Source organism: Terrapene carolina, unplaced genomic scaffold, assembly GCF_002925995.2.
Source record: "Terrapene carolina triunguis isolate 2854851 unplaced genomic scaffold, T_m_triunguis-2.0 Scaffold96, whole genome shotgun sequence".
Classification (NCBI taxonomy): domain Eukaryota; kingdom Metazoa; phylum Chordata; order Testudines; family Emydidae; genus Terrapene; species Terrapene triunguis.
In genome coordinates, this window is record NW_020664447.1 from 63465394 (window position 1) to 63485655 (window position 20262).

Here is a 20262-nt window from a genome sequence, read left to right on the forward strand (position 1 = left end):
CACACACACACACACACACACACACACACACACACACACACACACACCTAGCTACATGTGAGAGAGAGAGAGAGAGAAACCCCTTTCTTCCAAACCTGGAGTGCCCCGTTTTCCTGTTGTTGTTACCCCCATTCCATAGCTGAATTCACTTGGGCACTTTGTCAGACACGTAGATGTTCCCAACCGAACTGCCTTTATATTTTCCTGAGGCTTTTTTGCAGAGCAGTTTGGATTGTGACAAAAGCTCAACGTTTTTCTGCTGCACTAATAGCCAGTTATACTCCCGACCTGCTGCTGTTCACATTGCTCTGTCAGAACAGTAGGCAGCTGCTGGCACTTCACCAACAGGCAAGTCTAAAGTGGGACGCCTGCTAGAGGGGCAGCCAGAAAGGCCTCAGGTTTGTCCCAGGCACTCAGTCAGAAAGCTTGACTTTTAAATTTGCCCAGTGAACCCAGTCCATTCAGGGAGGGCACAGCTGCTGTAAAAGAAGCAAGACACGATCCCTCTGCCTGTGACAGCTGAGATGTGAAGTGATTAGGAGAGGCTGAGAGAGAGGGATTCCTGGGGTGGGAGGCAAGCACGTAAAGCCCAGAGATTCAGAGATCACTCAAAGTCAAATTGATCCATTCTGTTTTCATGCTAGGGAGTACGATCTTGTGGTTAGAGCAGGGACTGAGACTCAGGGTTCCAAAGTTCTATTCCTGCCTAGGCCACTCATTTGGGGTGTGGCATAGGGCAAATCACTGGGGTCACATTTTTCCATTTTGGGGGAGTGGGGAAGGAGGTTAGACCAGTAGGAGCTGAGCTCCTTTTACCTGGTAACCATTCTTTGCTGACCTTATATGTGTCAAACTAGCAGAGTATCTCTGAGCAGGATTTCAATATTAGACTATCCCCCAGAACAGCCCAGCAATGAAAGCATGTTTGGTTGGCAAATGCAGTCCAAAAGGGAGAGCTGAAAACTCTTCATACTGAAGAGTTAAACCATTCAACCAGAGTTGCCCATTTTCTGCCCATGTGAAGGTCTTAATGGCAGGTGCCCTGATGGCCCTATGTAAAATGGGACAGAGTGCAGTAACTCTCACCTTTAATACAAAGGAGCAGCCTGGTGAGAGTGCAGGTTCCAGGTTGCAAAGTTTCATCTTGATCTAAATGGCCAGGTCGCTTGGACCAAGCTGAAGCATTGGCTGCTGGCCTAGTGCTCCTTAAAGCCTGCATCTTTGTAACAAAGAGGAAGGGCAGCCTTCAGACCAACCTGCCCAATGGGCTACCCTTGCTTCAAATGAAGTGTCACTGCCAATGAGTCAGATAGAGAAAAGACCAGGATAAACATGATGGCTCTCCGCCTCATTGGCTGAACACTAGCCAGACTAAGCATTTCCGCTGAGCCTGCGTAAGAGGGAATGTGTTGTTGTTGTTCACTACTCCTTTCTGCGGTGTGTCACCGGTTGCTGTTTGTTGCTGAGCGTGCAGTTCTCTGTGTGTTCTGTTTACCCTGAATTTCTGTTGCATGTCCAAGAATGGAAAAAGTGTTTGGGTTACTTTTTTCTCTACTGCATGATGAGGATAATGAAGCAGAGCTACCAATTAACCATTCCTCCTCGCTTTGTCTCACGCTTTCCTTCTTGTCCCATTTCCAGGACCGAGCACCACCTGCCAAGAAGATTCCTGTGCAAATCAGGGCATCTGTAATCAGCAATGGGAAGGTTTTACCTGTGACTGTTCCATGACTTCATACTCTGGGAGCCAGTGCAATGACCGTGAGTGCCAGCTTTTCCTGTCTGGGACTTAGTAGGGAGTTGGGAGGTGTGTGTTGCGGGGGCATAGAAAACAATTAGGGTGGGTACTTCCAGAACACAGCTTTCCCAATAGCAAAGCCAAATCATCTGCTTCATAGAAAGAAACTTAAAAGGCCAGATTCCTTGAAGCAATATCCAGTAGACTATTTTCTCTTTGATCTAGTTTTAATGTAATCCTCGCTGAATGTGCACTTCCTGTTTTCATTTTTACAAAGGGATCTAATGACAATGACCACAGAATGTCTGGGTTTACAGAAACCAGGCATAATTACACATGCTGGGTAATAATTAGACTTGTACAAAACTTGGCACATTTTGGTTCATATAGTTTTGTGGTCAGAGTCTTGTTTTGGGTTTGTTTTCCTCTGAATCCCTATGATAAAGTCGTACCCCCCAAATGAAACCGCTGAACATCACTCCACTCTGAGAATAACAAGGATTCTTGAAGTGCTGGCTTTCTGTAAATATGGAGATTTGGGCTCCGATTACTGAAGTGCTTTGGTTAAAATTGGGATGGGAGATTAAATGTGGAAGAGCAATGTAACTGTATTCCTCCAAATGTTGAGCTCCAAGACATTGAGTGTTCTCCCCTCATCAGATCTGCCCTAAGGCCTCTGATTAATAATGAAGTTGAAAAAATTGTGAACTGTGTGTAGATAATTTCCCCTCCTTCAACAGCCTTTGCTGACATCTAAAGGAAGCAGCTGGGTTCAGGATCATCACGTCCAATTTCCTTTATTTTACGAAATACAGTGTTTTACTGCAGTGGTCCAGAACACAGGAGTAAGTACGGCATTGTGGGCCAGTACTACAATACGTACAGTATTGTGCTGTATTTACTGTAGTGCTCATTCATTTTGAGTGAATACTGCAGCTAGTACAGCATTGTGCGCTCGAGAACTTTGGACCAGTACTGAATCATGATGATTTAAATATCAACATTTACAATATGTTTTTATTAGAGTTTCAAAGGTCTGGCTGATTAAGTACTAGGTACTAGTAACACCAGGTACTAGTAACATTTCTACCCTTGCCCACTGGAACTGTCCGACCAAACCTCTGGGACTGAAATTCTCCCCAAAGAGGGGATCCTCAAAAGTACCCCCCCCACATTCCCATTCCTCTCATGGCCTGTGAAGCTTGGCCTTCCACAAATCAATGAGAGCACATTTTGGCCCAGGGTGTCTACCAGTGTTCTGTTTGAAAAGAGATTCACAGCATTGTCTGGGCCAATGGGCAGGTAAGCTCTGCTCTCGGGCTGCATAGCAGACACCATCACTATCTCCTTGCCATGCTGACCTCTCTCCCCGTAGTTCTCTTCCACTCTTTCATAAAATGACCAGTGTAGCTCCCTGTTTGTCACATCTGGTCGCTAGTCCCCCACTTCTGAGCACTGCTCTGTCGTTCAGTTTCAGCTTGCTAAGCAAATCATGTTATAAGGCTAGTAGCGTAGAGGAAACCCTAGGTTGGAATCTATTAAGCAGCATTTAAGTGAGTGCCTTGGAGAGCTCTAAAGGGATTATTGACATTGTGTTCTTCCTTGTTCCTAATGGGCTTCCGGGCTCCAGAGTGTTGCCGTGCCCTTGTTACACTGTTGCTAATGAATTCAGGCAGGCTCTGAAGTGTCAACAAGCCAGGTTCCTGAGTCTGTAATTGGGCATGCCTTGCCACTTTGAAGCTGGCAGCTGGAAAGCCATGCAGGGCAGTCAGAGAGTAGTTTGATCTGAGTGATGGTGACTCAGATGCGGTGACCAGCTTCCAAATGCCAGCGGATGCTTGTATGTGCCCTTGCCAGTGAATCGGAAATGCTCGCGGGAGGATGTGTGTCTGAAAAAGAGCTGGAAAGGTAAGTCACACTGACTGCTCCAAGGCAGCAAGAGTCCAGCTGGGATCTGCACAAGGTACGTGTGCCATCTTGTTGTGTTAAAAATCTCTGCCAAGCATTGAGGCTTGAGATGCCTTTTCCTGTCACTGGTCACCTCACTTCTGCTACAAAGCAAGGGTTGCTGCAGTTGGCTCTTCTTCCATGTCTGTTCAACATGTTTCTTATTACACCTTGTCTGATTCAAACAGAAGTGCTAGTATTGTATTATGAGAGTGAATTATGTGTCAAGTGAATTGGATTTAGTGGGGTGGCTGGCAGGAGAAAATAGCCCACTCTGAAACCTTCCTCTACACAAGCTGTAGCCTTAGTTGCCATTTAGGAATGTGTTAGGAACTGTTGGCTCAAGAAGTTTTTTTAAACAGTCTGTCTCTGTTATTTTGGTAGATGCTCATCAAATAAATACATTAGGGTCAATTTCTACTCTTGCACTGGTGTAAGTGCATGGCTGCAGTACCCATTTTATATTGAAGACTAATCAGTGGAGTTACTACAGATTTATGCCACTGTATATGAAAGCAAAATTTGGCCCAGATGAACTGCTTTCTCATTCCATTTCGATAAACAGCACACATCTACTCGTTGGGATGACTGCACTGGGATAGATTCAGTGCAGCACATTTCAGTAATACTGTGGGATGGATAAATGGCACAGCTAGTCCATTTAAATGAATCTCTCAGTAGCTGCTTTATCTAGTCCCCAGTAATCAGTAGGTGTGAATTGTAACTTGCTAGCATAAACCTTGCAGACTGAAGGAGTCTTCTGTGTTGACCGGTGCTCAAGAAGGCTTGGTGACATAGTAATCCTCACTTGGAGCAATTAATCTAATTCAATCCCACAACTAGGACTTTCTGTACCTTTCTGGAATGGACTCTCTGCTGCTATTGCACTTCCCAGTTTGGATGTAAATGGAAAAAAAAAGATACATTATATAGTGTACAAGCTGGTTAGAAAACAATGAATAATTTTAGAATATGGGCTGTAAAAATGTGTAATCAGTCATGATCTAGTGCTACTGGTTTCCTGGTTTCTGCCTGGATACTGATCTGTACTAAAACTGCAAACAGTGAGTGTGTGTGGGAGAGTCAAAGAAATGTCTAAAGTTCTGGAAATGTGGGTTCAATTCTGCTCCCACCTGGGACTGCTACTCGTTAATGATGGAGCAATTCTGGTCAATTGGTCCAGTCTTTTTGACCTGCAACCCAACTTTCAAATGTGGGCAGCTTGATAAGGTGGAGGAATCCAGCATTAGGATGCTACACTTTGCACTTATGGATATTAATCAGGCATTGACATGCCTACCTGTCACATTGAGCATCCAAATGCAAGACTTTTTCGTGTGCTGCTAAGATACTGAATTTCCAAATTAGGACACGATGTCAGTGCAATCGAATAAGTCAGATCTATGGAGCCTCCCAGCCTAGCTAGATTTGTTCAGTAAAGACACAAAGGACTTGTCTAAACATACAACGCTCTGTGGTGACAGGGGAGAGCTCTCCTGTCGGCAGAACAAAACTACCTCCACCAGAGGCAGTAGCTATGTCCGCAGGAGAAGCTCTTCCATCGGCAGTGCTGTCCACACCAGTGCTTAGGTTGGTGCAATTTATGTCACTAGGGAGTGGTTTATTCACACCCCTGAATAAGTTATGCCAGTGTAAGTTTATAGTGTAGACATAGCCTAGGTCTTTACTTTAACACTGGACCTTTAAGGTATTCATTCCAGGCTCCCAGTAACTTGAGACGTACCATCTGCAAAAATTGTTGTCTGTAATCTTGGTCATGGAACTATAATGTGCCCCATATCCCTGTAGTCAGACCATCAGATTGTCCTCTATAGTGAAGTCATATAAAGCTAGGCTTCACAGATCCAGCTAAAGGGAATGCAGCGGGGCGGGATGAAACTACATCTCACAGAGAGCTGCTAGTTACTCTGTGTCTCATGTAGATGGCAAATGTTTTCAGGAGGAGTCACCAGGCTGATTCAGGTGTGTATTAATAGAGGCTCATTGTCTGTAACAGATCGATAGCGGCGTGGCTAGAGCAAACAGGAGAGTGTAAAGCACCTTTCCAAACAGCTGTCTGGTGGAGTCGTTGTTAAGTCTGTCTGTTGGCTATCGAGCAGATTTCTGGTTTTATTTATTTATTTTTAAAATTATAGGTTGTAATATTGATCCAAGCTGTTAAAACAAGTTTTCCATTCAGTCTGCAGGAAAAAGAAGCAGTCCATGTTTGCCCATCCTTTGTATATCTTCTCTCACACTTCCAAAGTGTGCATTGCTACAAACAGAGCGATCTTCTTACTCGAACATTGGTGCTAGTAGGTGAGACGTGCTCGTTCTGTTGCCTGGGGAAGTGGTAATATGGGACTGTTGTTCTTTTCACAGTAACTGGCAGCATTTTTCATCAAAGGACCTGTCATAACTATAAAGGGAAGGGTAACAGCTCTCCTGTGTACAGTACTATAAAATCCCTCCTGGCCAGAGACTCCAAAATCCTTTTACCTGTAAAGGGTTAAGAAGCTCGGGTAACCTGGCTGATACCTGACCCAAAGGACCAATAAGGGGACAAGATACTTTCAAATCTTGGGGGGGGGAAAAGGCTTTTGTTTGTGCTCTTTGTTTAAGGGGTTGTTCGCTCTTGGGACTGAGAGGGACCAGACATCAATCCAGGTTCTCCCCATCTTTCTAAACAAGTCTCTCATATTTCAAACTTGTAAGTAAAAAGCCAGGCAAGGCGTCTTAGTTTTACTTTGTTTTCTCAACTTGTAAATGTACCTTTTACTAGAGTATTTATCTTTGTTTGCTATACTTTGAACCTGGGCTAGAGGCGGGTCCTCTGAGCTCTTTAAGTTTGATTACCCTGTAAAGTTATTTTCCATACTGATTTTACAGAGATGATTTTTACCTTTTTCTTTAATTAAAAGCCTTCTTTTTAAGAACCTGATTGATTTTTCCTTGTTTTTAGATCCAAGGGAGTTGGATCTGTATTCACCAGGAGTTGGTGAAAGGAAGGAGGGGGGAAGGGTCAATTTCTCATTGTTTTAAGATCCAAGGGGTTTGGATCTGTATTCACCAGGGAATTGATGAAAGGTTTCTAAAAGCTTCCCAGGGAAGGGAATGGTGGCAGCGGACCAGAACTAAGCTGGTAGTTAAGCTTAGAAGTCCTCATGCAGGCCCCCACACTTGTACCCTAAAGTTCAAAGTGGGGATATAGCCTTGACAGGACCCTTTCCATGTGATTTATAACCCATGCACTGCTTCTTTGATCTGGTGAATCCCATTAGTGTGTGTGGGGTGGGGGAGAGGAGAGAGGGAGGCAGGGTTACTTCCTCCATGCATGTGACTCATTCATATAGTAATGGCTTTGTCATGATCAAGCCCTCCTGAACTCCAGCTCTGTATTTGACGGGGGGCTGGTTCATGTTAGTGGAGCTCTCTTTTCCTTCAGCTCAGTTAAAAATGTCAGCGCCAAAATTAGCAGTTTCTGAATAAATCTCAGAACAAAACTTTTGAATAAAGGTCAGAATGTGATGGGCCTAATAACAGGGAAGTAGGAACAGGCCATCTGTGAACATTGTGGCCCTGCCTTCTTCCTCTGCACTTTGCTCTTTGTGTTTTTTACATTGAGTGAATTTAGCACTGTTGATAGGTGCTAGATTGACAACTCCAGAGTCCGAAGGCCTGTAGAGTAGGTGGACAATGAGCAGTGACAGGACAAACTTGACTCATCCTGCCTAAAGAATGTGGTACAACCCTGACCTTCAGTAATGAAATGGAGATTTAGCCTCCATGTGACATTCAGTCCCTGGATTCTCTGCTGAGACTCCCAGCAAGGAGGACAGTTAAAGCAGTAATGATGAGGGCTTTTTATGAAGTGCTCACCTGCCTCAGAGAACGGGACTAAGATCCTTTTCCCTCCAAGCTCATTTCATCTATGCCACTGAGCAGCCATAGGTTTTAATCCGACCACAAAAAATAGCTGTGACTCAGAGGTGAGCACTTTCCCCCCTTCTCAGTGATTGTTGTTGCCAGTGGGCCAACTACCTGGTGACCAGGCTTCGTAACCTCGGTGTAACTTCGTCTCCATTGGTTCACCTTGATTTTTTTGCAGAAGCCCTTTTGTTGCCCATGTTTAGTTATCACCCATTCATCTGTAATTTGGCCAGCTTATTACTTATTGATACTGAGAGCAGTATGCACTGAGAGGCTGCTGGTATGTTGGAAATAAATCTGCACGTGCTTCATTAGTCGTGTATGGCTAAACTGATTAGCTGTTTAAATAAAAGAAAACACCCTCTCCCCCGCCCCAGCGTGCAGATAATACCCTGTAGCGAAGTCCACCCTACATGAAGCAAAAGCCACCTCTGATTCAACTCACATGAATCAGGCCTTATTAGAGCAGAGCAGGCATCCTACATTCTCCTCCACTCCTCTCACCTTGCTCCTTCCTTCATCTCTTTCGTCCCCTCTCTCCTCAGTGCCTTTTTACGTCATCTGCTATAACCAGAACTGCCTGCCTGATCCAGTCAATCAAGCATCCTCACTCTCCTCCTTCCAATTCCTCTTTGCTGTCGATTGGCCTTCTGATACTGTTCTCTGCCCCTGTGCCTTACTGACCTCATCCTTCCAAAATAAGAAGAGGCAGGCGGAAGAAGATATAAATGTGGCTGTGTACTCAGCATGCAATATAAATCACATGATCATTACTGGTCATGACCTTTGTTCTTCCTCCCTCGTTTAACTGTTTGCCATCACTTGCTGTGTTGTGTCTGGAACTGTACTATCTTCAGGACAGGTATCTGCCTTTCATGCTTTGTAAAGCTCCGTTCGCCTCTCTGCTATATCATAAATAACGTGTATTTGTTCCAGCACTCAAGTGGTTAAGAAGGTTTTGTTGCCTTTCGGTAAGCAGGAGAGCAAGTTCACCCTGAAATCGCACCTGTAAAGTGTCTCTCTGGGATGCAGGTCAAGAGCTTGTTTGAAAGCGAGTCCAGTTGGCGTACTTACCATGCACCCATCTGGAGTCATCCCTGAGGGTTAGCCATGTTAATACTGTGGTGAATTTGGACCTAAATGTTTTGGGTGAGATTTGTGTTAAGGAGGGAGTTTGGGGGCAGCTGTCCCTGGAATGTTCTCTCCCGCACCTTTGCACTTCTCCCTCAGGTGCTCAGACTGAAAACCATTTCCTTCTTTCCAACAGAGAGCCTGGCAAACTTACTCTTTCCTGCTCCCCCAAATGCAGCTAGCTCTTTAGCACTCGAGTGGGTAATCTAATTACTACTGCATCAGCAGCTTGGCACAGGGAGCGTTTGATAGAAGAGCTGCAATCAGTCACTGGTATCTGTGCACACCTGGCTGCTGTCACCACATAAGCTATGGTCCAGTGATGCCACAGAGTTTGATGGGATGGAAAGGAAGAGGGTTTATACAGGTGGCAGTAACAGCAGCTTCAGTAGCAACCTTTGAACAAGATGCACTAGAAGTTACTTTTCTCTCTTCCTGACTTTGTTCTGTGTGTATGCCACTCTTATAAACCAGTCTTGACAAGCCTCTCCATAGCTTGGCAGCCGTCATAGGCACTATTTTGCCATGTGACATTTTCTGCGGGTCATTGTCGACATCTTGTGGCTTTCATTGTGGATAGTTTGATCATAGACGTTTCATCCCCACTATGAAGCATAAAGGCTGGACTCAGAGATGGTAGATTTCACTGGTGGCCTATCTATGTGTTCTGAGAGGTGCTGCTATGACCAGGCATTCCCACAAGTTGATGTTGCCACAAAATTGGTGTGCTGTGCCCCCCAAACTGCCCACATCTATTGAAGGTGATCTGCAAACAGAAACTCCATTAGCTGTAGAATACAATACAATGCTGAAGGCCTTTACAGCCTTCGATATATGAAAGTTTAAAAGGAGCTTTCAATGGATTTACTTTAGACTTTAAACCCACCTGCTTTTTTGCCTTTTAATGACTTGCGTTTGTCCAGCTTACTGGTTCTGGGATACAGAATCAGCAATAGCAGGTTTAAAACTCGAGGGAAACACCATAATATTCTCCACACTCACCAACATCCTCCTCTCTGAGAGCCTTTATCTGAATCTCTTCTCAATAGACTGGTGTGGTGGTAATCTTGGAAATTTAGGGCAAATGGATGTTGATGGACCCTTAGGTAAAGACCAGACCGTTCTCTTAAGTTATGCTGTGCTGAGTTGAATCCTTTGGAAGTCACTTTGTGCAGATGCCAACCTAAAATTGTTTGGCTCAACGCTTTAGCAGGTTTTCTGTTAGCTATGATGCCACCAGTATAAAGCATGCTGGGACATCACATGGACTGGAACTGAACAATCTGGACTTTGGAGAGGGGGAGGGGATGGAAAGATACGCAAAGTTAATCATCTGCATCCTGCTCTTACTCCAGCAGCTGAACAAGACTGGAAAATAGCCTGTAAAGAGCAACCCTGAACTAGCAGGTGGGTGTTAAAGGCTTTCCCTTCACCCTTCCCCTGGTTCTTGTCACGCAGACAGAAAGCAGTAGACCAAAAGTCCGAAGTGCAGTCAATGCAGTGTTTATTGGGGTTAATCAGGCAAGCACGTCCATAGCTCTACATGCCTGTAGAGCCTTTTTTCTCACTGTCCCAGTTTCCCCTTCCTTAGCAGGCATAATTATACCTGTAGTGCACAGCCCTTGGTCCCATCCCTTACAATTTATGGTGATGTTCTGTTTTGGAGGTTCCTGGGTCTGGGGGCTTCAGTACCACCTCTTTTGTATCCCATGGGAGGGGTAAGGAGTGAGGTTGTGTTTCAGTCAGGGCTAGACATTTCTTTGGCTTTTAGTGTTTCTTATACCTTCTCTCCCTCCTCCCCCTCCTCCTTGCCCCTCCCGACTGGTTGCTTGACCTTATCTCGGGAGAAAAGTTGAGGCAGAACTGTCCTTCAAGTGTGCGCTCGTATATTAAACTCCCACTCTACCCAGCAACACTTTAGCTCTATCTCTTATCACCCCATCTGCTTGTGGGCAGATGTAACACACAGTGTCTTTGTTCTTTGTTCACACATGTTAGTAAGAATATAAAAATATCAAAAGTCAAATGGGCAAACAAGACCCAAAATTCTCTCTCAGGCAAATATACAGGCCTGAATACTACATTATCATCACTAACACTCCTAACAGTGGGGATGGATAGATGTGGATCTAAATAGGTCTGTTCCATCTCTAGCTTTTATGGGCCAGATTCTGTTCATAATTGCACCAGTATAAACACAGAGTAATGCCACTGATTTCAGTAGAGTTACTTGGGATTTATACCAGAATCACTGAGATGAAAATCTCCCTGAATCTGATTGAGACTTTTATCAGATTTTTAGGAAGTGAAGTGTCTGTACACTAGACTAAAGATCGCCTTTAAAATCACAGTCCTAATTTGGACAATCTATACCATGAAGTATTTGCAGGGTCCAACATTGTGCCCAGAAGCCATAAGAATGCCAGCATGCACAGACAGTCTGTGCTAGAATTTTGTCCTTTTTGGGATAGATCTTGAGCCCGTAAGTAAGTCCAGGTCTGTGTGTGTGTGTGTGTGTGAGAGAGAGAGAGAGAGAGAGAGAGCGAGATCCAGTCTGTGTTTTTCTCCCCTTTTTTATGATGAAAGTTCTTGACAGGAAAAACCTAAGGCAGAGGGAAATGAAAGGTCCTGGAGGAGATACTTGTTCATTATCCAAGCTGCCTAATGCGCTAATTATTGCCTGTCATTGGAAGATGGCTGCCTATTGATCTCCAGTGGAGCTTAGCTGTACATGGAGACATATCTGTAACATTACAGGCTTGTTACCCAGGAGCTGGTATAATAGGCTCAGCTGTGGAACACTGGGGATTAGACACACAATCTTAATTACAGTTATCATACTAATGATCCCCAAGGGGCAGATTGAGGTTGGCTGTGTGGGTACCTGTGAAGTGGGCTGTGGTGGGGGGGAGGGCTTTTAGATGGATTTGATTGTCTGGAGGCTCACTGCTTAGAGAAGCTGTGTCTTGAGAAAAATTGGGACTGGAGAGTGGGACTTCCAGTAACCCATGTAAAGATTCTCTACAGCATGGAGAACTTCCCTCATGGACCAAACACAGAAGAGAGAGATCTCTTCTTTGTCCTTTCAGCTCATCAGCAATAAGGCAATAATGAAATGAGTGACAATAGCTGTCTGCAGCAGAGAACTGTTAATAGAAACGCAGCTTTGTTCGTGGGTATGTGAAGGAGCCGACCCTGTACCTTACTGAGCCATAGGTTCATTACAGATCACCTGTCAGCTTTTAGGTCTGAATCCTTGTGAGCCCCTCTAATGCTCTGCATTAAGATGAGCTGCATAATATTGCAGGTCACAAGACGTATGTAGTACTTTGACAAGTGTGTACCTGCAGTGCTGTCCCATAACTATATGGGATTAGGCGCACTCCAGTATTGGAGCTTCGGGGGTGCAAAACTGAGACCTGAGGCAGTGAATAGCTCCTTCCATGAGAGAGCAAAGGGTAACTAAGTGAGGGTGAGTTTGTACCGGGCCTTCTTAGCAACAACCGTTTCCAGCATGGGAATAATTGCTGATTTCGTTTAGTTGAGGAGCTCTCCTAGGTCTTGTAGCCAAACCCCAGAACTAGAATAACTTTATTTGACTCGAGTGTTAATAATACACCTGCCAAACACAAACTGTTTCTTTCTGTTAAAGAAACACTGTCTGGCCTGTTGTCTTAAAAGAAACATGGTCAGAGTTCTCCTCCTCTCCTGCCTCTGCTTTGAAACTTAATTGCATAGCTTGGCCACTGCAAAGCTGGTGTCAAGTTTGCTGGCTTCCCATAACTATCTGTCATAGCTTCCCCCCCACCCCCAAATTGCAGTAAATGACCTTCTGCCTGCTACATCTCTGCCCTGCTGATCTCAGGCAAATGATGAAGATGGATGGTAGATATTACAGGCCATCAGTCATGCAGTTTGTAGGTCCCGAAGAAGCATCTGTGTCTTTTAATAGTTCATCTGCCACTGATTTTCCCACAGGGGAGGGGAAGACCACTCAATGCTGCAGAGGGATCTATCACTGTGCTTTTGTTTTTTTAAATATCTGAGGCTTCAATAGTCAGATTTCTTCCACCTAGGAATGCAGATTGTCAGCCCTGATGAGTATTTGTGGTTCAGGAGTGAGTTTAGGAATCTAAACCAGGGAGAGTGCTCAATGGAGCCTTGAGAGCTCCCATGCTGAAATCAACAGATTATTTTCTCTGCTTGGTTTTGGTAACGATGCTCTGGTGGGTTATCTGGGGATTGAACCCAGGACCTCTGAATCTAAAGCCATGAATTTACACTGCTTTTGAGCTAAAGTTCTGAGAGCTAGTGTTTGACAGGCAGTGTCAGCTCCATAAACCTCTGTAGGCAGTCCAGCTATTTCATGGTGGATGAGGGATAAGGACCACGCACTGTTGTTGTGAGTTATATTTCCAATCCTGTAATTTTTCAGTCCAGAAAATCTACACAAACACCTAGTCAATGCATGAAGGCTAATGCTAATAATAGTACTGTATGCTTAAAGAGCACTTCTGTTTTTCAAATACAAACTACTTTGCTGTGTATTCAACACACTCCATCCCACAGCTAGATAGTCTGTTGCTTGGTGTATTCCCTAACAATACTTCACATTCTGTGGGGTTACAAGGGCCTTCACGATGAGAGGTGACGTGAGGCAGATCTCCCCATGCTTCCCATTGTTTAGCCCCAGCTCATGGTAGGAGTTTGTACTGGGGATAGTGAGTTACATATAATGTATGCAAATCAGCAGTATCTCTCTCTCTTTTCTCCTGCCCTTTGCAAGAGTAGGTTCACTCTGTGTGCTGTCAACATCAAAACCTGCACCAGTACATTCAGACCAGCATAATGTGGTGGTGTGTGAGGTTGAAGGTTTGTGTCGTTCAGCTCATGCCTGCTCAGGGCCGTCCTTAGGCATACGCAGCATACGCGGCTGCGTAGGGCACCCAAAACTTTGGGGCACCACCGGGACAGCAGGTAAGAGCAGGTCAGCTCCCACACACCAAGCGCGTCCTGCAGTCCCCTTAGGCAGGGGCCGTATTCACAGAGCCGAATGCGCTGGTGCGGCTCATTCTGCATGAGGTAGAGGGTACAGGGGTCTCTGCGAGGAGCTGTGATTCTCTGCTGCCGTGAGGTGGGCCGGGCGGCTCGGTATCCTTTCCTGCTTCCCCTCTCCCCTACCAGGCTGCGAGCCCAGGCTGCCACAGTGTCTGCTGTGTATGAAGCTCAGTGTGTGTCAGCAATGGGGGGGGGGTTCTTCTGGGGGTCCGCGGGCACCAGTTTAATAATACTGCATAACGCCCCATAAATCCTAAGGATGGCCCTGTGCCTGCTCATTAGAAATGCCTCTCATATAAACTCTTATAAAGTGCAAGGAAGTTCAGATGTATCTGAGGAAATGCCCTAACAGGGGCATCCACCAGGCTCTGAAGTAGCCTCTGCAGGAAAGTGCTTTGGAAGACCCATTGCTCAGTTCGTTTAAAGTAGAATGGACATAGCACCAAGGAACATGTTGAGGCCCTAGCCTTGAAGCCTATTTCTTGGGCTCAGGCTGAAATAAAAGCCATCTCAGATCTTCATGCCAGAACTTAGATGGCTGTAGAACCTGTCTGTGGGTAGAGAAAGTTTGTTGGATTCTTACAGAGTGTTTGGGATGCAGCAGAAAGGGCCAAATTCTTTTCCATGTATAACACCAGCATAGGGTGACCAGATGTCCTGATTTTATAGGGACAGTCCCGATTTTTGGGTCTTTTTCTTATATAGGCTCCTATTACCCCCCACCTCCTGTCCCCATTTTTCACATTTGCTGTCTGGTCACCCTACACCAGCACAAGGGCCTATGCTTAAGCCCTTAGCAGGAGTTTTACCTGGTGCATCACATCTCCTACAGTGGGGTAAATTTCAACCCAAAGACCAGTGCCTGAGAGAACACCAAGCTAGTCATTCAAAACTACCTCTGCTAGTGGCAGGAAGTTCACATTTCTGCCCAGGTAGTTTGAGGGGGAGGGAGTGAACCAGGCGATGTCTGCCACTCAGTAACACTTCATCCAGGGACGCCTGTAGTGCTGATAGCCAATACTGTGGAGGGCGACAATGTACCTCTGGGGTTTCTCTCCAGCTCTCCCTTCTAACTCGAAAGGGCCCTTTTTCTTTTTGGATGAGGAAGATGAAAATTCCCGGGGCTGATTCAATTTGGAGGACTGCTCAAAGTTTGACAGGGTTATGCTTTTGAGGCCTGGTGATAGTGCTCATCATAACTACAGTAGGTTAAAGCCTGCAACAAGAGGGTGCTCACAGCTACAATAGGACTGATGGCAAGTAACATTCATTGCAGATGGTTCTCTGCCCACGCGTCTCTATTTATGTAGAGGCCCCCAGTGTTTATGTTAACGGTGATGAATTTGGGAGATAAAAATAGGGAGTTGTTTGTTCATTCGTTCTTTATAGATCTGCAATGAACATTATTTTTAATAAAGCACAAATTCAACAGAGATTTGTTAGAAGAGGGGGCTGCTGAAAAGCCAAGCAGCAGGTGTCTCAAGTGCTGAAGTGCTTGGTCTCCTCACTCCCACTAGATGGTGCTGTGGTCCTGCAGGTTGTCCACAGTGCATCGTTTGACTTCCCAGGTCCTTGGTGAATAGTTGAAAGGAGCAGACTGAAATGAAGTTAGAATCTATTTCTCTCCGGCTGCCTTTTTCTCCTCTCCAAATTAATCCCACAAAGAGGTTTTCCGAAATCACCTCAGGCAGTGTACAGCCCTCGGCAGTTTCCATTTTCCTTCCTTGCCTAACCAACTCTGTGGCTTTGCCATCACTTATGAGGGCTTAGGAAACCCACAGAAGGCTTCTCTGAGATGTTACATTTTGGGAACTGCTGCTCTATTAAACAGAAAAGCAGAACAGTGCAGGCACCTCTTGTGTTGTGGGGGTCTGTCTAGTCATACAAATTGACTTTTTTTTTCTTTTCCCAAAGAATTTTAGTGGTGACGAAGGTGCAGCCATAGGGACGAAATCCTCCAACCACAGAGCAGGTAAAGCACAATCAGTGGCAGTTCTGAGTTTCCCCAACACACAGCCACTTCCCTGGGAAATTCCTGTTAAACAGTTTTCAACTGGATCCAGCTTGCAACTAGGTTTTGGAAGAGAGAAACACTGGTCTCCTGCAGCTACTGACTTTCCAGTAGAAATAAACAGAGATTGATCCTTAGAAGCCAACACAGAGATAAAATGTAGTCTACTGGAATTTCCACTTGGGCTGCTACCATTGTGTGTCACCCTCACAGAGAGGGACAACTTCCATGGGTAAAAGAGAATTGATTGTCTATGGTCCATTCAATACTTGACCTTGTCACTGAGATGGTTGATAACAGAACCAATGAGTGTCTCTGTGGAGAGTGGTTTTTAGTGGCCTGGCCACCTGTTTTCTAGGAACTGGATGGATAGCACCAACTCATTTCACAGAAGAGCCTTGTGGCTGGATTCAAGCCAGTCATTTAGAGGTGAAAGACCAGATCCCGTTTCCAATCCCCCGAGATAACATCCCTGTGATAGCTGTAGCTGATTCCGCTATACTACACACACACTTGGTATCATCACAAAGCTACCTCTCATTTCCTGATGCTTCGGTAGTGAATAATTTTTCTCCACCTCTTCTACTGCCCCTGTTCTCAGCATTTCCAAAGTGCTTGTCCTTCTGCTCTCCTATCTTTCTGCTGCCACCAATCTGCTATCTTACTTGTCTTCCCTTCCACCCTCCAGGGGCCCCATAATGGGGAAAAACCCACAAATCCTTACCTGCATAAGTGGGGGTTGAAAAGAGTTTTTTTTTTTTTTTAACTCTTTAGAGCCTGGTCCTGGCAGGTGGTGGAGCACCCACAATGCCCAGCAAAGTCAATAGCAGCAGATCTCAGCACCTCTTGGGATAAGACTCCTGATTTCCTTCTCACTGCTGATGTGGTTTGTTTTTTGTCTGCACTTTGCTCAGTTTGGACAGTGAAACTGGATTTGCTGTTTTCACTTCCTGTTTATGGTTTGGCTTTCTGGTTCTTGCACTGTAGCATGATGCTGTAAGATTTGGGTTTGCAGCACTCAGGAGAGAGGAGGAGTTGTTGCAGAGCAAGTGAAGTCATTGTCCTGTCAGGTTTTCTTCAACCTTCACATTCCATGCACCTGAAACTTCGGGCCTTAAACAAACTCGATGGCATTTCTTTAAATAACGACAGTTTCCATCATTGTTGCAAAGGTTATTCACTTAGCTCAGGGCTCATTTGGACCTGACCTCCTGAATCTACAGTTTTCTACCAGGCAGCCATTAATCCGATGGGCTGTGCTGTAAATAACCACGGTAAATGCTGTGTAATGCATCTTCTCTAGGGCAAGAGGAGTTTTCCATCTCAGAGCCTCTAGCAAGCTTTTGAAGTCACCGCTAATTACCTAATGAGAGAACACAAATCTCTTCCTGACCCTCACTCCGTACCCCAGAACTAAGGCTTAAAACCAACAGTTCTGTTTTAAAAGACCCTCCAATCTGCTCGGGCAGGTGTTTTTCCTTCATTCGGAGGCTGTTCCCCTGGTGATTTCTCCGTCGATCCCACACCTCTGCTGAAGTGTGAACTTGGCAGTGCCGCGATGTGCTAGTGCTAAACCAGGGCTGAGTGGTATTGTTGTGGGGTTTATCAGTATGTCCCAGAGCACCTTGCACATGGATATCTTATGCCTATTTTAGTACAACAGCTGCAAATTAAGGCTTAGTGTTTTGGAATTTAGTATCTGTGGATATTTAGATAACAACTTGAGAGTGTTTCCTGATTATGCAGGGACATTCTTTAGCGCCCCAAAGGGTGTGGTTCTTACCACATTAACCTCTGCTTGATATTGTACTGAAATATCTAATGATTATCATGTAGAGATTGGGCTGAGTCACAGAATGCACAACTAGATCAGGATGCGCCCCGAGAGTTTGAGCAGGTTTTGGCTATGGCATTCCAGTTCTGATCCATCTCTTGGAGCAGGATCCAAGCCTTGAGATGAGGGCCAGGATCTGGGTGAAAACTTCCCGCCCAAGTTTAAGGGGGTTTTGGATCTGGTGCTCTGGTTCGGATCCACATGGCACCCGACCCAGTAAACTCTTCTGCATTCTGCACTCAGCGTAAACATCAGCCTGGGGACGTCTCATCTGACTGACCGGCAGCTGCAGCTGGGTCTGGCTTTTGCCCTGGCTCATTCTGTTAGGAAATCTGCATTAGGCCAGTACTTTCTCCATCCGCTGCTCTGCCACCCGGACTCAGGGGCTGCCATTTCAAGCGGCGGGGGAAAGGCCTCTCATCTTCTAGATGTGCCTCTGTCTGATGGCAGCCCAGGGCCTGCCGAGAGCAGCAGCTGTGAGCCGACACAACTCACAGTTAAACAGCGGGAGGGCACATCAGAGCAGAAGGAATTGAATTCTCCAGGGACTGAGTCTTTAAACTATTACACACTGAGCAAAGTTTCCCTGGCGCCTTGCTTGCTCGCTCACTTGTTTGTAGTTTTTGCTTAGTTTGTTTGTTTTAACAGAGCTCTGAGTCCCCTCTGGCACTTGCTGCTGGCGCCATGCTACGTCTTTTCAATCGTAAGAGCTGCCAAGTGCAGCAGGCAATGAGTCTGCTTTGTCAAGGAGAGCTTCTGTTTAAAACTGCACTGAAGTGATGAAAGGACACGGATGGCTCAGGGAATTAGCAATGGAGCCATCCGCTGCTTCAGATCTGGCCCAGGCCAGTAGCTAACCATTGTGACCAGCTGATGGCTAATAGGTAGCTTCTGTGGGGAATGTGCTTGGGGGGCTGGGGAAAAGTTTCAAGCCAATTACTGGGGACAGGTTTCTCCATCAAAACAAATCTTGTGTTTGGCTCTAATTGGGATTCACGATATCTAAGGGGGTTGGACTAGATGATCTCCTGAGGTCCCTTCCAACCCTGATATTCTATAATTCTATGATATCAGAGCAGAGAGGCCAAAGGCTGAGAGCACCATGGAGTCTGTGTGTCTTGTAAGCACACAGCGCCAAATGAATGATGGAAAAAATGTGCTCACCTATATTGGTTCAAAGCCAGTTTTGATCCAAGCATATTCCTGATTCTTTGGAGTTTGCTTCCCACATACTTGAGTGCTTGAGCTTTACTAGGGCTAATCCTCTCAAAAAGCAAATGTCAAGCTTGAATGTTCACTGAACACACATTTCACATTGTAAGTCTGACTGTAGCAGTGTCCATTTGTGCTACCAGCTGGAAGGTCCTCCAGCCTAGGGAACAGAAATCATGCTAGTAACTAGCACAGTGCAAACTCTGAATATTCACTGTGATCTGCTGTGGCGCAAGAATTATTCCTTGAATAAATGTGTGAATAACTGCCGCTAATGACTACATCTGTGCATACTGTGCTCTGTTCACAGGCCAAAGAATAGTAATAATTACCGAACTTTTATATCGTTCTTTTCATCCTTCGATATCAACACACTCTACAAAGGAAGTCAATATTATTATCCCCATTTTACAGATAGGGAAACAGGCACTGAGAGGGGAAGGGACTTGTTCATGATCACCAGTCGGTCTGTGGCAGAGCTGGAATAGAACCAGAGTCCCAGTCCAGTGCCTCTAGGCTGCCTCCCAGCCAGTCCCAAAAGGAATGATCTGTTGAATGAATTTTGTTATGAATTACTCACCCACTGCTAACGGACTGATATCCAGGTCGGAGCTGACGCACACTGATTCAGCATTTTTCATTGTCTCTCTTCTCTGCATCAATAGAGGACAACACAGCGCCTTTCATCTGCATGAAATACCCTCAGACCTTTCCCATAAACGTACTGAGCAGATGCGTGGGAACATTTCCTGAGCAGGGATCCTGCTCCGCCCTGGGTGGGGGTGATGGGGAGCCATGGGGGACTTCTCATAGTCTAATGCAATTGCCTCATTAGCTTTCTCATTCTTTCCATCACTCTGTCCAAAGGCTCAGTTGAGGTGCACTGGCTTCTCCTCTCTGATCATGGACATCTCTGGGGGTGGCAGGTACCGATGCCTTGTAAATTATTTCAAATTGGGGGTGGGAGGCAGGGTTAATATTCCCTGCATTATTTTGGCTTCTACATTCCCATGTTTTGAGGAGATTCCTGGTAGAACTGTCACGAGAAGATGTTAAAGCAGGAGCTGGAAACTCATTGCCGGCCAGCCAAGGATGCTGAAGGATCTCAAAAGCTGTGAAGACTAAGATAATACTGGGTCCTGCCATGGGTGCAGGGGACTGGAGTAGATGACCTCTCAAGGTCCCTTCCAGTCCTATGATTCTATCACTCAGAAAAATCAGCTTGGTGAGTGGGTGTGTGAGGAGGCCACATGGATGTGTAAAGGGAGAGTCCTCCTCTGTCAAAGCTGATGTGGACAAGGGATTGGGGGCTTCTCTTAATGGGGGACTGGCACTGCCACCATCTGGTGGGTTTAAAATACATTGGCAACAGCACTGAAAGAGACAACACTCAGAAAACTC

At 45.6% G+C, this 20262-nt stretch overlaps 1 protein-coding gene across 2 annotated transcripts in view; it reads left to right on the forward strand.

Moving 5' to 3' along the window:
* NRXN3 (neurexin 3) overlaps positions 1–20262 on the forward strand; it is a 1356989-nt gene that overhangs the window by 601173 nt on the left and 735554 nt on the right. For both annotated transcript variants that reach the window (XM_026651477.1, XM_029911473.1), the window contains exon 14: positions 1642–1761. In XM_026651477.1, coding sequence (XP_026507262.1) covers positions 1642–1761 — 120 coding nt within the window. The remainder of the gene's footprint in view (positions 1–1641; positions 1762–20262) is intronic.